The sequence below is a fragment of the Carcharhinus amblyrhynchos genome, chromosome 18 (genome assembly GCF_965287045.1).
Source record: "Carcharhinus amblyrhynchos chromosome 18, sCarAmb.v2.hapA, whole genome shotgun sequence".
NCBI classification, from domain to species: domain Eukaryota; kingdom Metazoa; phylum Chordata; class Chondrichthyes; order Carcharhiniformes; family Carcharhinidae; genus Carcharhinus; species Carcharhinus amblyrhynchos.
In genome coordinates this window covers 34212581-34231485 of record NC_137341.1, presented here as the reverse complement: position 1 = coordinate 34231485, position 18905 = coordinate 34212581, and the positions used below count along the sequence as shown (strand labels likewise).

Genomic DNA, 18905 nt, shown 5'->3' with positions numbered 1-18905 from the left:
GGGCTGCTGCGCTCTGCGTCCATTGCTGCTGGGCTGCTGCGCTCTGCGTCCATTGCTGCTGGACTGCTGCGCTGTGCGTCCATTGCTGCTGCGCTCTGCGTCCATTGCTGCTGGGCTGCTGCGCTGTGCGTCCATTGCTGCTGGGCTGCTGCGCTGTGCGTCCATTGCTGCTGGGCTGCTGCGCTGTGCGTCCATTGCTGCTGGGCTGCTGCGCTGTGCGTCCATTGCTGCTGGGCTGCTGCGCTGTGCGTCCATTGCTGCTGGGCTGCTGCGCTGTGCGTCCATTGCTGCTGGGCTGCTGCGCTGTGCGTCCATTGCTGCTGGGCTGCTGCGCTGTGCGTCCATTGCTGCTGGGCTGCTGCGCTGTGCGTCCATTGCTGCTGGGCTGCTGCGCTGTGCGTCCATTGCTGCTGGGCTGCTGCGCTGTGCGTCCATTGCTGCTGGGCTGCTGCGCTCTGCGTCCATTGCTGCTGGGCTGCTGCGCTCTGCGTCCATTGCTGCTGGGCTGCTGCGCTCTGCGTCCATTGCTGCTGGGCTGCTGCGCTCTGCGTCCATTGCTGCTGGGCTGCTGCGCTCTGCGTCCATTGCTGCTGGGCTGCTGCGCTCTGCGTCCATTGCTAGTAGTGTACTGAATTCGTATTACAAATGGAACGTTTAGATAACTGTAGTTGCTTTTATTAAACTACTCAAAAATCATTTGATTTCAGAGTAGGAATGAAAAAATTTGCATTTATATAACAGCTTGCTTCACCTCAGGATGTCTCAAAACAGCTAACAACCAATGAAGTTCTTTTGAAATGTTGCCAATCTTGTAATATAGGAAATGCAACAGCCAATCTGTACACAGCAAGCTCCCACAGACTGCAAAGTGATAATGGCCAGGTCACCTGTTGTTGTGATTGAGTGCAGCACTCCTTTAGTGTTGCACAGGACAGTCAGTCTAGATTCTTGCTCAAGCCCCTGGAGAGAACTTAAAGCCACTATCTTCTGATTTACAGACAAAGGTATTACCTATTGACCCACAGAGGACCCTGCAAGTCTTAGGGGACTAGACTTTTTCTTCTTTTTCTCTCCCTTTCTTCCCCTCTTTTTTTTTCATTCTTCATTTCCTGTTATTTTTCTCTTTCTATCCCCCTCTCACGTTTCTTTTTCTCTCTCGCTCTTCCTTTCACTCACATATGTGAACCCACCCACACTGGAGCTGGAACATAACTAACTCCAAACTAACTTGAAATGCAATTTGAAAAGTTTGGCTAAATCTGTGCCCCATCAGCAACCTTTGAGAGGTTGAGGTTTCGATTACTTTTGCAAGATTGTCATAGTCCTGCACACTAGATGCAGGATCCTGGCAATCCTAATCCTTCATCATTTAGAATTTAATTTCCAGAAACCGGTATCAGATACTTGCATTTGGTCCAGTGAAATTTCTGTCTCGGAATGGTATTGCAGAGAAACAAACTTTTGAAACCAGCTGAGAATGAGGGACATAAGAACATAAGAAATAGGAGCAGGAGTAGGCCATCTAGCCCTTCGAGCCTGCCCCGCCATTCAGTAAGATCATGGCTGATCTGTCGTGGCTCAGTTCCACATTCCGGCCCTCTCCCCATAACCCTTAATCCCCTCGCTTATCAAAAACCCATCAACCCGCGTCTTAAAAATATTTAGCCAGGCAGCCTCCACCACTTCACAATGTCTAGGTTTATTTGTGGGAATTCTTCAGTTACTATCACTAAGTTAATAAAGTCTAGATGCTTTTTTAAATGAATTGTTTAAAACTTTGTAAAATTCAGAAGTTGAAAATGAATCAGGAAAGAGATTGATGGCTAAAAGAAAATTAATGCGGATGCTGAAATCAGAAATCAAAAGAGAAAATGCTGGAAAGTCACAGCAGGTCTGGCAGCATCTGTAAGGAAAGAGCTGATGTTTTGAATCCAGATGACCCTTTGTCAAAGCTGATTTGGAATTTTTGACAAAGGGGCGACTGGACTCAAAACATTTGCTCTTTTCTCTCCTTACGGATGCTGCCAGACCTGCTGAGATTTTCTAGCATTTTCTCTTTTAGTTCAATTTGAAATTCTGCTGCTGTGTTTAGGGAATTAAAGAGTTAAGTATAGTACTGCACATTGAACAAACTAACCAGGAAGTGTGTTTGAGCAGTTGCAATCGTGTTTCCATTGCTACCTTCCTGGTTAAAAACAGCCTACATATTCTATGTAAATTGGAAAGCAGATGGTCTGAAGTGTGCTGTGTGAAATTGTTTAATATATTTGAGTTTGTAGTGAGGTAAGTTCTACCTATGGTGGATATTTTGGTAAGAAGATTGCGCTGGAGGTTGAGTTTGCTGTATTGAGTTTCGCTTTAGGTCCCAGTGAATTATAGAATGAAGAACAGGGTTCAACTTTGTTATAACTTGCAGAAAGGTGACATTTTTACTTATCTATTTCCTTTTCTTTTGCTGCTCCTCGCCCCTTGGATCTTTTGAATCAGCAAATGTCTGGCTCAAAATAGTGACTCTGTCATAAGCTGTGGTGAACACCTTTTTAATGGCTGATAGTGTGATTTTATTTTTGATCTGTGTGGTCTGAGAGCAGTCAGCACAGCTACAGCAATTCAGGACATTATTGCATTGCTTCTCCAACAAGTTTGAAGAATTTTGATAGAATAAATAAGGGAGGGTCAGTAACCAAGAAGAACCAGATTAATGATCATTGCAAAAGAACCAGAGTGGAGATAAAGAGAATTACTTTACACAGTGAGTTGTTCATGATTTGGAATGACCAGGCTGAGAGAGTGGTGGAGACAGAAAAATGTGTAAATTTGTTGGCTGATGCAGAAAGACCAGGGAGTGTGACTAATTGGATAGATTTTTCAGAGAGCAAACACAACGCATCGAATGGCCTCCAGATTTGTTGTATGATTCTGTAACTGGTGTACACAGGTACACTAAAAATGTAGCAGAGCAACTGGAGGTCATAAGTCTCTACTTGTGTTATTCCAACCACAACTGCTTCCATTTATAAATGTCTTTACTTGGAAAGAAGCATCTCAGTGGGCTTCAAAGGTGCGTAACTGGAAATTCTTGAACAGAATGGCAAGTGGAGATCAGCTTGTCTTTTTATGCTTTAGAGTTCATCATGCAGGCAAGAACCTATCTCCTCCTTGCTGTTCTCCTTCTAGCCCTCCCCCCTCCCCACTTCACATCAGTTAGTATCTTTCTTCACTACGCTTCCAGTTGAATTTCATTTTGCTGGTAAAAAGGAATTAAGTTGCCCACACGATTCCCTAGATGTAATATTAAGATTAGCAGGCTGGAGTGCATAGTCAGGATGTCTTTTCTCAGGGCTGAGTAGATATCAATAAACAACTAAAATCTGTTGTTTGCAATGTCAGTCTCAATCCCTCAATGTTACTGATTAGTGCTGCAGAACAGCCCTGTTATTTTCAACACCCTTCCACACCTACAGAGCTAAGAATGCAGTGCTGTCTGAAGTTCATATTTAAGGGTGTGACTGAAGGAATGATGGACAGATTTGTGTATGTTATCAATGTGATAGCTCCCATGAGACTCATGAGGAATCACTGATCTCCCTGTGGGGCTCACTGAGTACAAGTTCTCCTGGTAACAGGCAATTGTTTGCCCAGTTGGAACTTATTACCAAAACCTTTCTCAAGACAGACCCAGGACTGGCTCTGCAGCACTTGTGATTAGGGACTAGTCTGTGTATTACCACAGTAGTGGTTTTACTCTGCATTCTGTAAATAAACTGTTCCCTTCCATTCTGTTTTCCTGAGTCATTACATTGGCAACGAGCAACAAGAGAAGTTTTAGAAAGTCTTATCTTTCAGCAACCCCAGTAAGATGGTGACAAGGAGATATTGAAAACGTCGCTCTTTGAGTAACTTGAACTTCATAATGCAGGATGTGGAGGATTGGTCCTAGTATGCTGAAAGAGTTAGATATTTCTTCTGGTAAACAGGATAGAGGATGACCAGCAAAAGTCATCCTCCTCCTTACTGCTTGTGGAGCCCAATTTTCATGATCATAAAAAGTTTAACCTACCTGGCACCCCGGATTCAAAACCTTCCAACAAATTGATAGATATGATAAAAACATTATGACCCCAAACCATCTGTTATATTGAATGCTATATAACATAGCAAATAGACTCCCTGGGGAACCAGTCACTGAATTCTTGCCAACACTGTGGAAATTGGTGGGATACTGAGTATGGCCAGCACTTCTGGAAATGTTAAGAGACCTTTTAGTATGTAGATTCAATTATATGGCGGCCCAGTGGAACCTACTAACTGAACCAACCCTGGACACCAAGAAAGCCATAGAACTGGCCCTTTCCGATGAAAATCTGGAAAGGGCCAGGAGCTTCAGGAGTCCATTGACAGTACTGTCCTCAGCCTTGGGCAACCCTCATACCGCAGAACCAAGTATGCAACTCCCATTTGTTGCCGAGAAAGAGCGATTTGAGTCAGACTGCAAGATTCCAGAATGAAGTGCCAAAGCTCTCCACAATGTAGAGATGAGTGAGCACATCTGTGCTCCACATGTGGTCATATGGTCCATTCCAGACAAGACTACCAAAAAAGGCAAAAAGTGTGCCACCCAGACTGAAGGTCAAAGCCACCCCAGGACAGGGCTTTGCAAATAAACCAGCCCACGAATGAGGAATTATTGCAGCTAAATTGCACTGTCGCATCCAAAGTATCTCAACCAAAATTAAACTCCAGATAGCTGGCCAACCCCTAGACATGGAGGTATATAGTAATAGCTGTATCTGTTATTGGGGAGCAAACCTTTTGGTAACTCCGATTGGGCAGCTTGCCTTTAAGTCTACGGGCTAGTCTTTAAGTCTACAAGGCTAGATTAGCCACATATACTGTGGAGCCCTTGTTATTGTTGGGACCACTGTAACCCCAGTGGCAACAGACAGACCAGCTGCAACTGATGGTGCAAGGACCAGGCCCAACTTTTTGGGAAGGGCCTTACTACAAAATATCCTCCTGGATTTGAAACAGATCTTTAAAATGAGTACTGGTAGTCTCTGCAAAGTCATCAGACAGCATCCCAAAGTGTGCCATGAAAGTGTTGGGAAGATTTAAGGATGCTAGGACTAAGATCTACAGGGACTCAGAGATTCAACCTGAATACTTAAAGACTTGGCCAGTCCTCTATATACCAAAGTAGAAGCTAAATCGGAATGTCCCGAGGAACTTGTACACCCAGTACAATTTGCTTGAATGGGTTGCACCCAGTAGTTCCAGTTTTAATTATTATAAATTGCTGGTCAACAGAGCCTCCCGCTTAGACAGATATTCTTTGCGACACAGAATATTTGTATGCAAAACTGGCTGGGGATCACATGTTCTCCATATCAGACATGAGCTACACCTATCTCCAGCTGGAACTTGTGATGTAATCCAGGAAGTATGCCACCATAAATGCTCACAAAGGATTCTGAGTACACTTGCTTCTACTATGGGATGTCTTCGGCTTGTGCCATTTTTCAAAGACTGACAGATGACACCCTTTAAAGAGTACCCAGAGTGGCAATCTATCTGGATTATATTTTAATCTCCAGGATCCGTCAGACAGCATTTTTCTGATGCTGGTGTTTGATTGAGAAGGGAAATATGTGTGTTCCAGGTAAACAAGGAGACGCATCCTGGGAATGGAGTTGATGAGGATGGATTACATCCTGTCGGAGAGAAAGTGAGGGCCATAAAAGGGATTGTGACTCCAAGGAACACAACAGAGTTGAAGTTTTTCCTGGTCTCGTGAATGACTATGGGAAATTCATGCTGAATTTGGCAACCCTGCTGGCACCCTTCCACATACTGTTTAAAAAATGAAATCAGAAATGGTTGTGGTAAATGCCACAAGTGCGAGCCTTTGCAAATATCAAACGGCAATTGCGTCATGAAAGTGAACTTCATGGACACTCTGCCAATATCCACCAAACAAATCCAGGCATGGACCCAAAAGGATCCTAAGTTGGTGAAACTACGTCACGTTGTCCTAAGTGATGGACCACAATGGTGTCCTGCAGAGGATTTGACACCGCATCTCTCTAAATGTCAGGAGTTGAGTATAGAAGATGGCATAATCTTATGGGGAGCCCAAGTGGTTGTCCTGCGTCCAGGCCAGCAAACAATACTTCAAGAATTGTACAATGGCCACCCAGGAATTTCTAAGATGAAAATGATCACATGGAGCAATGTCTGGTGGTCTGGCTTAGACGGTGATATCGCAAACCTGGTCAAGCAGTGCAAAACCTTCCAGGAAAACCAGAAGGTCCCACCAGTGGCTCCGTAACACTTTTGGGAATGGCCAGGGAAACCCTAGGTGCGAGTACATGCAGATATTGCAGGGCTATTTATGGATTCCATGTTATTAATCCTCATTGACACCCATGGATCGATATGCACTGGATGGCCTCCCGCTACCTCTTGCAATACTGTAGCAAAAGTATGTCAGTCCTTCAGTACACTAGGTATCCCAAGATTCTTGCAACAGACAGCAGGAAGCCATTTACCAGTGGAGAGTTCCAGACCTTCATGAATACGAACAGTAAGGCACATCCACAGACACCCTACCACCTGTCCTCAAATGGCCTGGCTGAGCAGGCAGTCCAGAGATTCAAAAGTGGCACGCAGAAGCAAACCACAGGTTTTCTAGAAACAAAGCTCACTCATTTTCTTTTCCACCATCGGACTGTGCCGTAAATGATTACGGGAAAAGCCCTGGCGGAGCTATTGATGGGCCATGCCTTCAGACTAGGCTTAGCCTGATGTTCCTAAATTTGGGCAACAAAGTTCTGTTAAAATGAGAAACACAGAAAAGGGACTACGATGGTCAGAGACCAGATGGAGACTCCAAGCCACGGTCCACGTGAGGAACTCCAAGCCACAGTCCGCGTGAGGAGCTTCGGTGATGACTCTCCCTGGATTCCAGGAGTTATTCTTAAAAAAAGGACTAATGTTGTATGAGGTGCAAACTGGGGTAAAGACCTTCAAAAAACACATTGATTGCCTCTGTCTCATGGAACCCGCCATGGAGGCAACAAATTCTACGGACATGCCAGTTGGCCTCCTTCACACTGGCCTGTGGATGGGACATTCAACTGCTAAAACTCCAAAAGCTAGCCCTCAGGATGCTGATGATTCATTTGGGGAATCCTCTGACTTGACGGGGGAGGGGTGTGATAACCTCATGAGGTGCAGGGGAATCATTAATTGATCTTACTGTGGGGCTTGATGAGCACGAGTTCCCCTGGTAACAGGCAATGGCTTGCCCAGCTGAGACCCAGGATTAGGCCTGCAAAACTACCTTTCCCAGGCAGGGACTAGTAAACCCACTGTGGTGGTTTTACTCTGCAATCTGTGGCTGACATGCATAAACTGGCACTAAAACGGAGCACCTAATGAAAGGTCACAACCTGAAATGTTAACTGTTTCCCAGTCCACAGATACGGCCAGACCTTCTGAGTATTTCCAGCTTCTTTGTTTTTATTTCAGGTTTTCAACATCCGCAGTACTTTGCTTTTGAATTAGTGCATTCACTGGCCCTGGATATTCTGAAACATGAACCCATTTATTGCAGTTTAATCAGTGATTTTCCAGTATGAATGCAAATATTTTTCCAAAGGGATGAGTCAGATGTTTGAAGTTGTTACTTCACAGTAATAAATTCATCTTGGACTGCATAGTAGTAGGTGTAGCTTACTAGCCAATTATACGCCATTGCTGCAAAGAGAAAGAGAATCATTTTAGAACAGTAAATGTGCAATCTGAGCTTTATTAACCTCCAATTAAGTTAACAACAAGGCAATATTCCTGCTTTAATCTTCTGAAGGCCTGTGAATGAACAAATCTGCAGTCTTTGCCTCCCTTTAAGCATGCCTTAGGAGGTATTGGCTGAAGTCATTTTTATTTCTGAGTGCATTGATTGGCTACTTGTTCATATCCCATGTGGCAAGGTTCTCTAAGTTTAAAGTTTATTTATTAGTGTCACAAGTAGGCTTACATTAATACTGCAATGAAGTTACTGTGAAAATCTCCTAGGTGCACTGAGGGAAAATTTAGCATGAACCAGCATGTCTTTCAGACTGTAGGAGAAAACCCGGAAAAAAACCCACGCAGATGTGGGGAGAATGTGCAAACTCCACACCCAAGCCGGGAATCGAACCTGGGTCCCTGGCACTCTGAGGCCGCAGTGCTAACCACTGTGCCAGCATGCTGCCCTGCAGCAATCATGCTGGATTTTGTTTCACAATGCTTGTTGTGAATGCATTGTTAATATAGTTTATTATAAGTGTTAACTATTGATTTGGGAATCTGCCTGTGTGGTGGACCTGATAACTGCTGAAGGCTATGTAGCTACAGGCTACACTGGTGGCTCAGTTGGTAAAGTCACTGCTCTCTGTGGAACTGACCATAATGATCTGAGCTGAGATTCTGAATCTATTGCAGTTAACTGATTTCAGGTAGGGCAAGCTGGAGCAACAAAAGTGAATAAAGGGCTGCTTTTCTTGATCTTTGTCTTGTGACTGCTGCTGAAAAGCACTGCGTGTGGTTATGTGGTGAGAATAGGATAGGCTTCTTTTGGAATGCCCTTGAAGAACCAGTTGGCTTGCTGCCTATCCTCAGAGGAAAAGAATGGTCATCTGAGAGAGGTTTTTGGTCACTTTGAGATATAAATATCAGTGCCTTGGTTGAGGGTGTGGACAAGGGAGATAAGTTTTAGAATATTTGAGAATACACCACTCCATTTATTAACTGTTGCTTATTTTTTCTTCCCCCAGTACGCCCCAGTCGCCTAGTGCCATGGCAACAACAAATGAATGGCCATGTACCCGATGCACTTTCTTGAATCCAGATGTCCTGAGGCAGTGTTCCATATGTGAGGCTCCCCGAGAGAGGCCGGACTTCAATGATATCCTTCGGCTTAGCACAGAAGAGCAGCACTGGGCCTGCACCCGATGCACTTTCAGGAACTCAATCAACAAAAGCCAGTGTGACGTCTGTGGGTCTTCCCAAACCCTTACTCCTGTCACACCACCTGTTCCCACGACAAATGGTCACACCAAAAATCAGCCGACTGTGGTCGAACACCGAGGTTCTGCTGCACAGGACTGTGGGAGATCAGCCAATGGTGATGTCAATGGCAACTGCTGCAAGAACAGTACACTGGATGCCTCCAAAGCTTGGGCCTGCCAACGTTGCACTCTCCATAACACACCATCAGCTAACTCATGTTCAGCGTGTGGGGGTCCTCGCAAACTTTCTCTGCCTAAGATTCCACCTGAAGCTCTGGTTGTGCCTGAAGTTGTGACCCCTGCTGGCTTCCAGCTACCCTCTGGCTCATCATTGGCAACACCACAGCTCAGTGATTCAACCGAACCAATGGAGGCTGATGTGTCACCAATTCGCGATGCAGCCACAGAGGCTGAGAGTCCAAGGTCTCCAATTGTCAGTCCACTGTCACCAATGATCCAGAATAACCCGGTGCCACGGAGCCGCAGAGAAGTGCCACCAGCTGCCAAATTCCAGCCACCGTCTGCAGACTCGCCAGTCCTAACTGGCAGTATGGTCACCACGTCTACCTCCAGCGCCTCAGTTCCAGTGGCTCGAGGCTCTTCCCAGGGACAAGTGAAACCCTCCACTAAATTACAAGAACTCTTTTGTACTAAGAGGCTCAGTGTTTTAGATGAGGAAATGGAGTCATCACCGAGCCAGTGGAAGTGTGGTTCTTGCTCCCTCATCAACTCTGCTGCAGTGTCGAAATGTGAAGCTTGTAGAACCATGAAAGGAGGAGACATCATTGACCTAACTGGAGAAACTGTGAGGTTCACCCCCTTTAGTCCCTCCAGCCCAGATTTTACCATATGGACTTGTTCAAAATGCACTCTGAAGAATCCTACTACCGTCCAAAAATGCAGTGCCTGCAGTTCTTCCAAACTCCATGGTTTTCAAGATCATTGTTACACAGAGCGAGGGCCAAGGTGCCTGGAATGTAATGGGGAGAGGGGCCTGAATGGGTCTGCATGCACCACATGTGGGGGCAAGTCTGCAGGAATGCGCAAACCCATCAAACTATTCCCTGTCCAGCCATCTTCATCTCGGGAGAAATCCAATGAATGGTCCTGCCCCGCTTGCACGCTCCTAAATGACCTAAAGGATAAACATTGTGCAGCCTGCCATACTCCACAGCAGTATTTCACACTGAGGAAAGGCTCAAAGCCACTGAAGAGACGGGAAAGCATACTTGTGGAAGCACGGAGAAAGACTGATGAGGGGGAGGCCAAAGAATTGTGGGAAAATATTGTGAAGTTTTGCCAGGAGGTAAGCTTGATTTGTAAAATGAGCAATAGTGGTGCAGGTAGACTCCAGTGATATACTGTCACTTGTAACTTGTTAGCCAATTAACTAAATAGATTTGTAAATGAACCAATTTACAGCAACATTGAAGTTATCCATTATGTCCTGAACTATCCACTCTCTAATTCAGGAAGAGGCCATTCAGTCCCCAAGCCTCTCCCCAGAAGGAATAGTCCCTCTCTACCCCAACAAATCCTTTAATCGTCATAAACAATATAATTAGATCACCTTTTAATCATCTGTACTCAAGGGAGTACAAGCCTTGTCTTTGCTTTAATCTATCCTTAATTACAGTACTTAGTCAGTAATTGGAGACCTAATATTGGTCACTTGATGAAATGCAGTGAAAAGAGACATTGCAATACCTTAACCAAAGTAAACCATCAGTAGTTGACATCTGCTTATTTTCTAAGTGGGGGGAAGCATGACTGAGTTCTAACACCATTCTTTATTTTTTGGTCGTGTTGTCCATCACAATCAAGTCTTTAACTGATACAATGAATACCAAGACTGATTTTTTTTTTATCACTAATGAGTGTCTAGCTGTGTCTCATTCTATCCTATTCCATGTGTAACGTACTAAGAAAAACGAAGGCATGAATTACCTAACAATAACATACCTGAGGACTACACAGCATGTCATGTACTAAAGATTGAACAGTTTAGAATTACTCTCAGAATTCAGGTTTCTAATTTTTTTTAGGCATTTGGTTGCAAAAATTATCAGATGACATAAGGTGTAAAATATTGCTAATTTTAGTGACGCTAATGCTGCAAACTCCAAAAAGAAAAAAGACAAACATTCATATAGCATTTTTCATGACCAGTAGTAACCAAATAGTTGCTTTTGTAATGTGCTTCCTATGGCAGCAGATTTCTGCTTTGCAAACTCCTATCACAGCAACATGACAATGACTGTAATTAATTTTGACTGAGGTATGAATATTGGCCAAGACACCAGAGGTAACTCACCTGCTGTTTGACAATAGTGTTGTAGGATCTTTTGCACCCACACAAGCATACAAATGGGGTTTCAGGTTAATGTCTCATCTGAAAGCTAACACCTGCACCAATGCCACGCTTTCTCAATATTGCACTTAAATGTTACTGTAGAATTTCTTTGTGCTTAATCCAGTGAATCTCTACAGTGCAGAAGGAAGCCATTCAGCCCATCAAGTCTGCACTGACTCTCTGAAACAGCAACCCACTCAGGGCCACCACTTCACCCTATCTCCATAACCCTGTGCATTTAACATAGCTAATTCCCCTAACCTACAGATCTTAGGACACTATGTGATGGGTAGTTTAGCATAGGCAAATCACCTAACCTGTTTACCTTTGGACTGTGGTTGGAAACCAGATCAACTGGAGGAAACCCACACAGACCTGGGACAATGTGCAAGCTCCACACACACACACACACACACACACCCAAAGCCAGAATCAAACCCAGGTGCCTGGTGCTGTGACGTAGCAGTGCTAACCGCTGTGCCACTGTCAAACTTAAATATGAAATCATAGTTGATCGTTCATGTCAAGTCGCTCCCTGACTTCACAGAGAATTCTATCCTTTGGTTCACTTACTTTCTGAACTTTTATCAGAAGAGATTTGGAGAAATGGTTGAGGTGTAAGTATCCTTGGGCCAGCCTCTGAACCAAACGACAAAAATGACTTAACGCTGGCTCTATATTTGATTGAGTAACTTCTACAGTTGCAAACCTTATTGAACTGATCACTGGTCGAGTAAGATATCCGTGACCAGAACTGAGGGCAGAATGATGCTCCTGTGAATGCATACCAATATTGCATGGAGCAAGACCAGTTCAGATCTATCAGTTAAATGAACAACTTCTGTATTTTTGAATCTATAAGTCCTCTTTTGATTTTTTTTTGTGATTAAAGCTGCTATGAACAACAGGCATCATTGCAATATTTCCAGCCTGTTTCAGCAATAGCCCTGTAAAGCCTGGAGTGTTGGAGGATCTTAACTAATACCACCAGGCCAATTTCAGAAACAATTTTCCCTGTTTTTCGGTTACTTCGAATCCTCCCTTGGTTGACACATACACAGCGTCTTATGCTCTGATGTAGCTTCCCAACAGTTGAGTGGATGAAAGATTTTCCATGTGCAACTTTCTATGTGGGCATCCCAAAGCACAATTATACCAGTTCTCTGATAAAGGGTCATCAAGAATCAGAACGTTGCTTCTATTCTATCTTCACCGATGCTTTCAGACCTGCTGAGATTTTCCAGCATTTTCTATTTTTGTTTCACCAGTGAAGTACTTTTTGGAAGTATTGTGTGCTACTTGCCTAACCTCCTTCACCTACTTCTTGCAGTTAGCAAGTTCTACATTCTAACCATTTACTGGGTAAAGAAACTTCTCCTGAAACCCCAACTGGATTTATTATTGACTATCCTATAACAAGTGGAAACAACTTCTCCATATTTATCCTATCAAATCCTTCCATAATTTCAAAAGAACATAAGAACATAAGAAATAGGAGCAGGAGTAGGCCATCTAGCCCTTCGAGCCTGCCCCGCCATTCAATAAGATCATGGCTGATCTGTCGTGGCTCAGTTCCACTTTCCCGCCCTCTCCCCATAACCCTTAATCCCCTCTCTTATCAAGAACCCATCAACCCGCTTCTTAAAAATATTTAGCGAGGCAGCCTCCACCACTTCAACGGGCAGAGAATTCCAGAGATTCACCACCCTTTGAGTGAAGAAGTTCCTCCTCAACTCCGTTCTAAACCGCCTCCCCTTTATCTTGAGGCTGTGCCCCCTAGTCCTACTGTCTTTTTTGAGCGGGAAGAGTCTCTCCACCTCTATCCTATCCATCCCATTCATCATCTTATACATCTCAGTGAGATCTCCCCTCATTCTTCTAAACTCTAACGAGTACAAGCCTAGTTTATTCAGCCTCTCCTCATAGCTCAATCCCCTCAACTCCGGTATCAGCCTAGTAAACCTCCTCTGCACTCCCTCCAGGGCCAAAATATCCTTGCGCAGGTGCGGCGCCCAAAACTGCACACAGTACTCCAGCTGCGGCCTCACCAATGCCCTATACAGCTGCAGCAAACCAACTATCAAGTCACACAGATTTTGTCTTTTCAATAGAAAAGGGCAGAAGTATTTTCAATCTTTCCTGATCAGTGTCACCTCCTCGGGTGTGGCATCGTTCTATTAAATCTTTTCTGTGCCTTTTCTGGAGACCACAACTGCTCAAAGCCTAAGCAAGGTTCCGTACAAATTTAACATAATATCGTTGCTTTTCATTTCAGCTAACTCTTCCTTAGCTTCCTTGAATATGTCAGATGTCATCCACCTGGGCCAGGGATATTATCCTTTCTAAGTTTAGTGATCAGTTATCCCTTGTTTTCTATCCTTAATGTCATTAGAAGGAAGCATCTAAAATATATATAATGGCACATCCACTGTGTTAGTTTCATTAAAAACATGAGAACGTAAGAACTAGGAGCAGGAGTAGGCCATCTGGCCCCTCGAGCCTGCTCCACCATTCAATAAGGTCATGGCTGATCTTTTTGTGGATTGAGCTCCACTTACCTGCCCAGGTACCCTTAATTCCTTTACTGTTCAAAAATTTATCTATCCTTGCCTTAAAAACATTCAATGAGATAGCCTCAACTGCTTCACTGGGCAGGGAATTCCACAGATTCACAACTGTTTGTGTGAAGAAGTTCCTCCTCAACTCAGTTCTAAATCTGCTTCCCCTTATTTTGAGGCTATACTCCTTAGTTCTAGTTTCACCTGCCAGTGGAAACAACTTTCCTGCTTCTATCTTATCTATTCCCTTCATAATTTTAGATGTTTCCATAAGAGCGCCTCTCATTCTTCTGAATTCCAATGAGTATAACCCCAATCTACTCAGTCTCTTCTCAAAAGCTAACCCTCTGAACTCCGGAATCAACCTGGTGAATCTCCTCTGCACCCCCTCCAGTTGCCAGTATATCCGTTGTAAAGTAAAGAAACCAAAACTATACACAGTACTCCAGGTGTGACCTCACCAGCGCTTATACAGCTGCAACATAATCTCATCGTTTTTAAACTCCATTCCTCTAGCAATGAAGGACAAAATTCCATTTGCCTTCTTAATTACCTGCTGTACCTGCAAACCAACTCTGAGATTTCTGCACAAGGACACCCAGGTCCCTCTGCACAGCAGCATGCTGCAATTTTTTACCATTTAAATAATAGTCCATTTTGCTGTTATTCCTACCAAAATGGATGACGTCTCATTTTGCACTGGAACATCCTAGGTAATTCATTTAAATATTTCTACAAACTCATTACTTATATAAAATTGATAACATTGAAGTAATTTCATCAGAATGTTCAATATATTAACTTCATGGGTATGTATTTATTTAAGAAAAAGTTCCCATTTCTAAATTGGCATTGGAGCTGTGACGGAAGGGTGAGAGGACCCAACCCTTCACACATCATCAGAAAACAGGTTCCTCTAGGTTATCAAAGGAAGATGTAATTAGCCCACAGGGGAATCTGTTTTTGGGAGCTGTTGGGTAGAACCAATCAAACCTGCAGGTTTAGAGGTGGAAATCCAGCCATAAAATGCATATTGAGGATTTGGAAATCAAAAGTTTGAGCAAGATGAGAACTGGTGTATATTGCCAAATATAAAAGTTACTGTAAAACTAATACAGATTTAACCAGAACTATGTTTGTCATTTGTAAATGCCTATGAGTGCATGGGTCCATATGGTGAGTCCCCAAATTGCAGTCTCTTTGAAAAAAGCAATTGCTGGAAAGCTTAATCAACAATGTCCAATAACAGCATTCACTTTCTAGCAAATTAACATGGTATTTTAAATGCAAAAGTGCATTACTGTACTACAGTAATAATGCAGACCATGGGTGTAATTTTCCTGTCCTGCCCGCAACGAATCATAGTGGGTGGGGGCAGAAATGCAAAGGCCCATTGACCTCGGGTGTGAATTTCAGGCCTTGGGATGAACGTGGCCGGAAAATCCCAACGAAAACCTTTCCGTTTGAAGCTAGTAATCAGACTTGAGTCTAAGATATTTGATTACACTTAAGCAAACAATGTGCCTGAATGTATTCAACGTATTTCTTGCACAATTCGATACTCTACAAGGATTTTATAGATGTTCAGAAGCAATGTTTGTACATCAGTGAGGTGATTGATATTCTGCTTTATAGCAGAGAATCCCAAGTGACATTTCCAGGAACTGAACTGGAGTCTTTAAACCTGGGACTGGATTTTAGTTCTGAGTTTGAGGCCCCTCGTGACACAAGTTTTTAAGAACTGGCCAAGGAGTATTCTCACCATCCAGTTCAGGTTGACAGGGGTGATTGTTTCTTGAGGCTCTTGAAATCTTTCTGGCAGCCCCACTGTTAAACATGTGAGTTACTAATATGTGTGGGGGAAAGAGGATGCCTCAATATAGAAGTGCCCTCTAAAAATTTGTTCAAAAGGTTATACTGAAACTGGCTACAGCTGCCAGACTGATGCTGTGGAGGGGGAATGGGAGTCAAAAACTGGCTGAAGAAGCACCAGCCTCTGGTCTGTCGCCTGGAGGCTGCATGTATCACTTGGCTGTTTTGGCCTCCATAGGAGGCATCTGGAAATCTCCAGCTGGTATCAGTAATGTCGTCTTAATACTTTGCTCCTGATGCCTAATTGGCAAACCCCACAATCCATTTATGGAGGGGTAGATGTCCCCCCGAGCATGTTCCAAAATGGTCCAGAGGTGGGAACACATCAGCTGGTGGTGGGGGGGAATTCTTCTGATTCTGCTTATACAGCTAAATTACCAGTTGTAATAAACTTTAGTGGAAAAATTGCTGCATATTTCCCATTGTTAAGCCATTTGATAACAATATGGCTGAGACAGATAACACAAAGACTTCGTTCTAAATGGCAGCCTTTTAACTCTGATTCAATGAGCCAGTTTTTGATAATGCTAACAAATGTGAATTGCTTGTCCTAACACAACCCATAAAAACTGAGTCTCTGACTCTGCTGCCAAATAGGGAGACAGACTCAGGAGTGTGAATGTTGGAGGGCCAGGTCAAAATGAATTGATTTCACTGAATTAGATTTAAAACATTGCCAATATAAAAACTGTTGTCTGAGCATGGCTCAGGGTACCAGAGTTGGAGTGCATCTTCAGTACTGTCAATTCAGCTGACTCTCACTCCAAGGCTCAGTTACTCTTACGGTCAGATATTTATTGGCCTCATTAGCACTCTTTTATTTTTGACACCAAGTCAGAAAGAAAAGATGAGTGGAATTTTTAAAAGGAGAGAGGGAGAGTGGTGAGATCAGAAAAAGAAATCTGAAAGATAAGAGGCATGGCGAGTGACAAATTAGCCCTTGTGGAGCAGAGGAACACAACAGAAAATGTTCTGCCTATGATTTTCTGAGAGGGGAGATAGAAAGTTAACGGAGCTCAGCAGGAGAAACTGGAAAAGGTGTTACTACCTTTTGAGGTGTTTACCCCAGTCCAACGCCAGCATCTCCACAAAGGTGAAGAACATCAGGTGTGTTTCCATTGATTCTGTTTTATGATATCTTTATCAGTTAGTGCTTTCACTGGCGTTAATGATGCTTTTCATCTTGTTGAAATAAGGTGCATCTGAAAAAGCACCAAATTTGTTGAGAAATGAATGGATTACATCATATTCCTGGGCTCAGTCAAGAAACAGCCATCCTGTACCCACACAAGTTGGAATGTGTGCTGAAGTTTTTGACACACCAGAATGAATTGTGAAGCACTAACCCATCATCTTGAGTTACATGCATCCACGAAGCCTACCTTAGCCTGTCATCTTTTATTATGTGATTCACTCGGGGAAGAGTAGTAATTTGTCCTCCCACTTTTGGCATGTTATTGCTTTTCCCAGCCACAGGCATCACGTTGGACAGTGATGATAGATAGTCAAAAGTTGTCATTTTTATGGGACTTTTACTATGTGACCTAGATTGCAGTGAGGTCTGAATGATATTTCACTGCATGTCCTGGGGAATTTTACAGTAACTTAATTGTGGTGTTAATGTAAGCCTTACTTGTGACTAATAAATAAACTTTAGTGTATTCTCTCTAAATATTGAGGTTGGGGAAATGGCTAATGGGGAGTGACAATATTCTGACTGAGGGGAGTTTATGTTTAAAGAATAATGGGAGTGAGTTGCAGATTATAATGGACTGGCGTCCTGGTAATTATTTATCCTTCAACCAGCATCACTTGAAGAAAAGCAGATTATTGGGTTAATGTCATATTGCAATTTGTGGGAGCTTGCTCTGCAGAATTGGCAGCCTCATTTCCCACATTATAATGGTAATTCCACTTTAAAAAGTACATCATTATCTGTAAAGCGCTTTGGGGTGTCCTGAGTTTGTGAAAGTCACTCTAGGGGAGGTGTTGGCATAGTGGTCTGGTCTAGTCTGGCTACAGTCACTGGTCTAGTTAATCAGAGACCCAGAGTAACACTCCGGGGATCTGGGCTTGAATCCCACCATGGCATTCAATAGAAATCTAGAATTAAAAGTCTAATGATGACCATGAAACTGTTGTCAGTTGTCAGTTGTCGGAAAAATGCATATGGTTCATTAATGCCCTTTAGGAAAGGAAACTTGCTGTCCTTACCTGGTCTGGCCTTAGTGTGATTCCAGACCCATAACAAAGTAGTTGACTCTTAAATGCTTTCTGAAATTGCCTAGCAAGCCATTTACCAAACTGGCTAAAAAAAAAAGTCTAAAAGGAATTGTAACTACCCAGCATCCTCTAGACACTGGAAACAACAATGCCTAATTCAGTCCTGTCAATCATGTAAAGCCCTCCTTACTAACATTTGGGTGGATTGTGCCAGACTAGTCAAGTGACAATCTGACATAATCTGAACTAGTGCGACAACAATTGTCTCTTCCTCAATGTTAGCAAAACGATGGAGATGGTTATCAACTTCAGGAGAACATGCCCCTGTCTACATCGATGGGAACAAAATGGAAATAGTCGAGAGTTTCACGTTTTTAGGTGTCCAGTTCACTAACAACTTGTCCTGCCCACATTCCCCCCCGCCCATATCAACGCTATAGTTAAGAAAGCCCATCAACACCTCTACTTTTTCAGAAGACTAAGGAAATTTGGCATGTCTGCTACGACACTCACCAACCTTAACAGATGCACCATACAAAGCATTCTTTCCAGACGTATCACAGCTTGGTATGGCTCCTGCTGTGCTCAAGACAGCAAGAAACTACAAAGGGTTGTGAATGGAGCCCAGTCCTCCCACCCATTGACTCTCTCTACACTTCCCACTGCCTCGGAAAAGCAACCAGCATGATTAAGGACCTCACACACCCTGGACGTACTCTCTTCCACCTTCTTCCATTGGGAAAAAAGATACAAAAGTCTGAGGTCACCTACTAACCAACTCATGAACAGCTTCTTCCCTGCTGCTCACTAGCCTTTTAGATGGACCTTCATTGCATTAGGTTGATCTTT

General features: G+C 43.4%; 1 protein-coding gene across 6 annotated transcripts in view; it reads left to right on the top strand.

The window, feature by feature from the left end:
* The window catches only part of capn15 (calpain 15), a 295688-nt gene that overhangs the window by 205521 nt on the left and 71262 nt on the right, over positions 1-18905 (top strand). For 5 of the 6 annotated variants that reach the window (XM_080206751.1, XM_080206750.1, XM_080206747.1 and 2 more), the window contains one exon: positions 8817-10356. In XM_080206751.1, coding sequence (XP_080062877.1) covers positions 8839-10356 — 1518 coding nt within the window. In that variant the 5' untranslated portion in view covers positions 8817-8838. Of the gene's footprint in view, positions 1-2191; positions 2284-8816; positions 10357-18905 lie in introns of those variants that run through there. The other variant, XM_080206749.1, reaches the window with a different exon arrangement.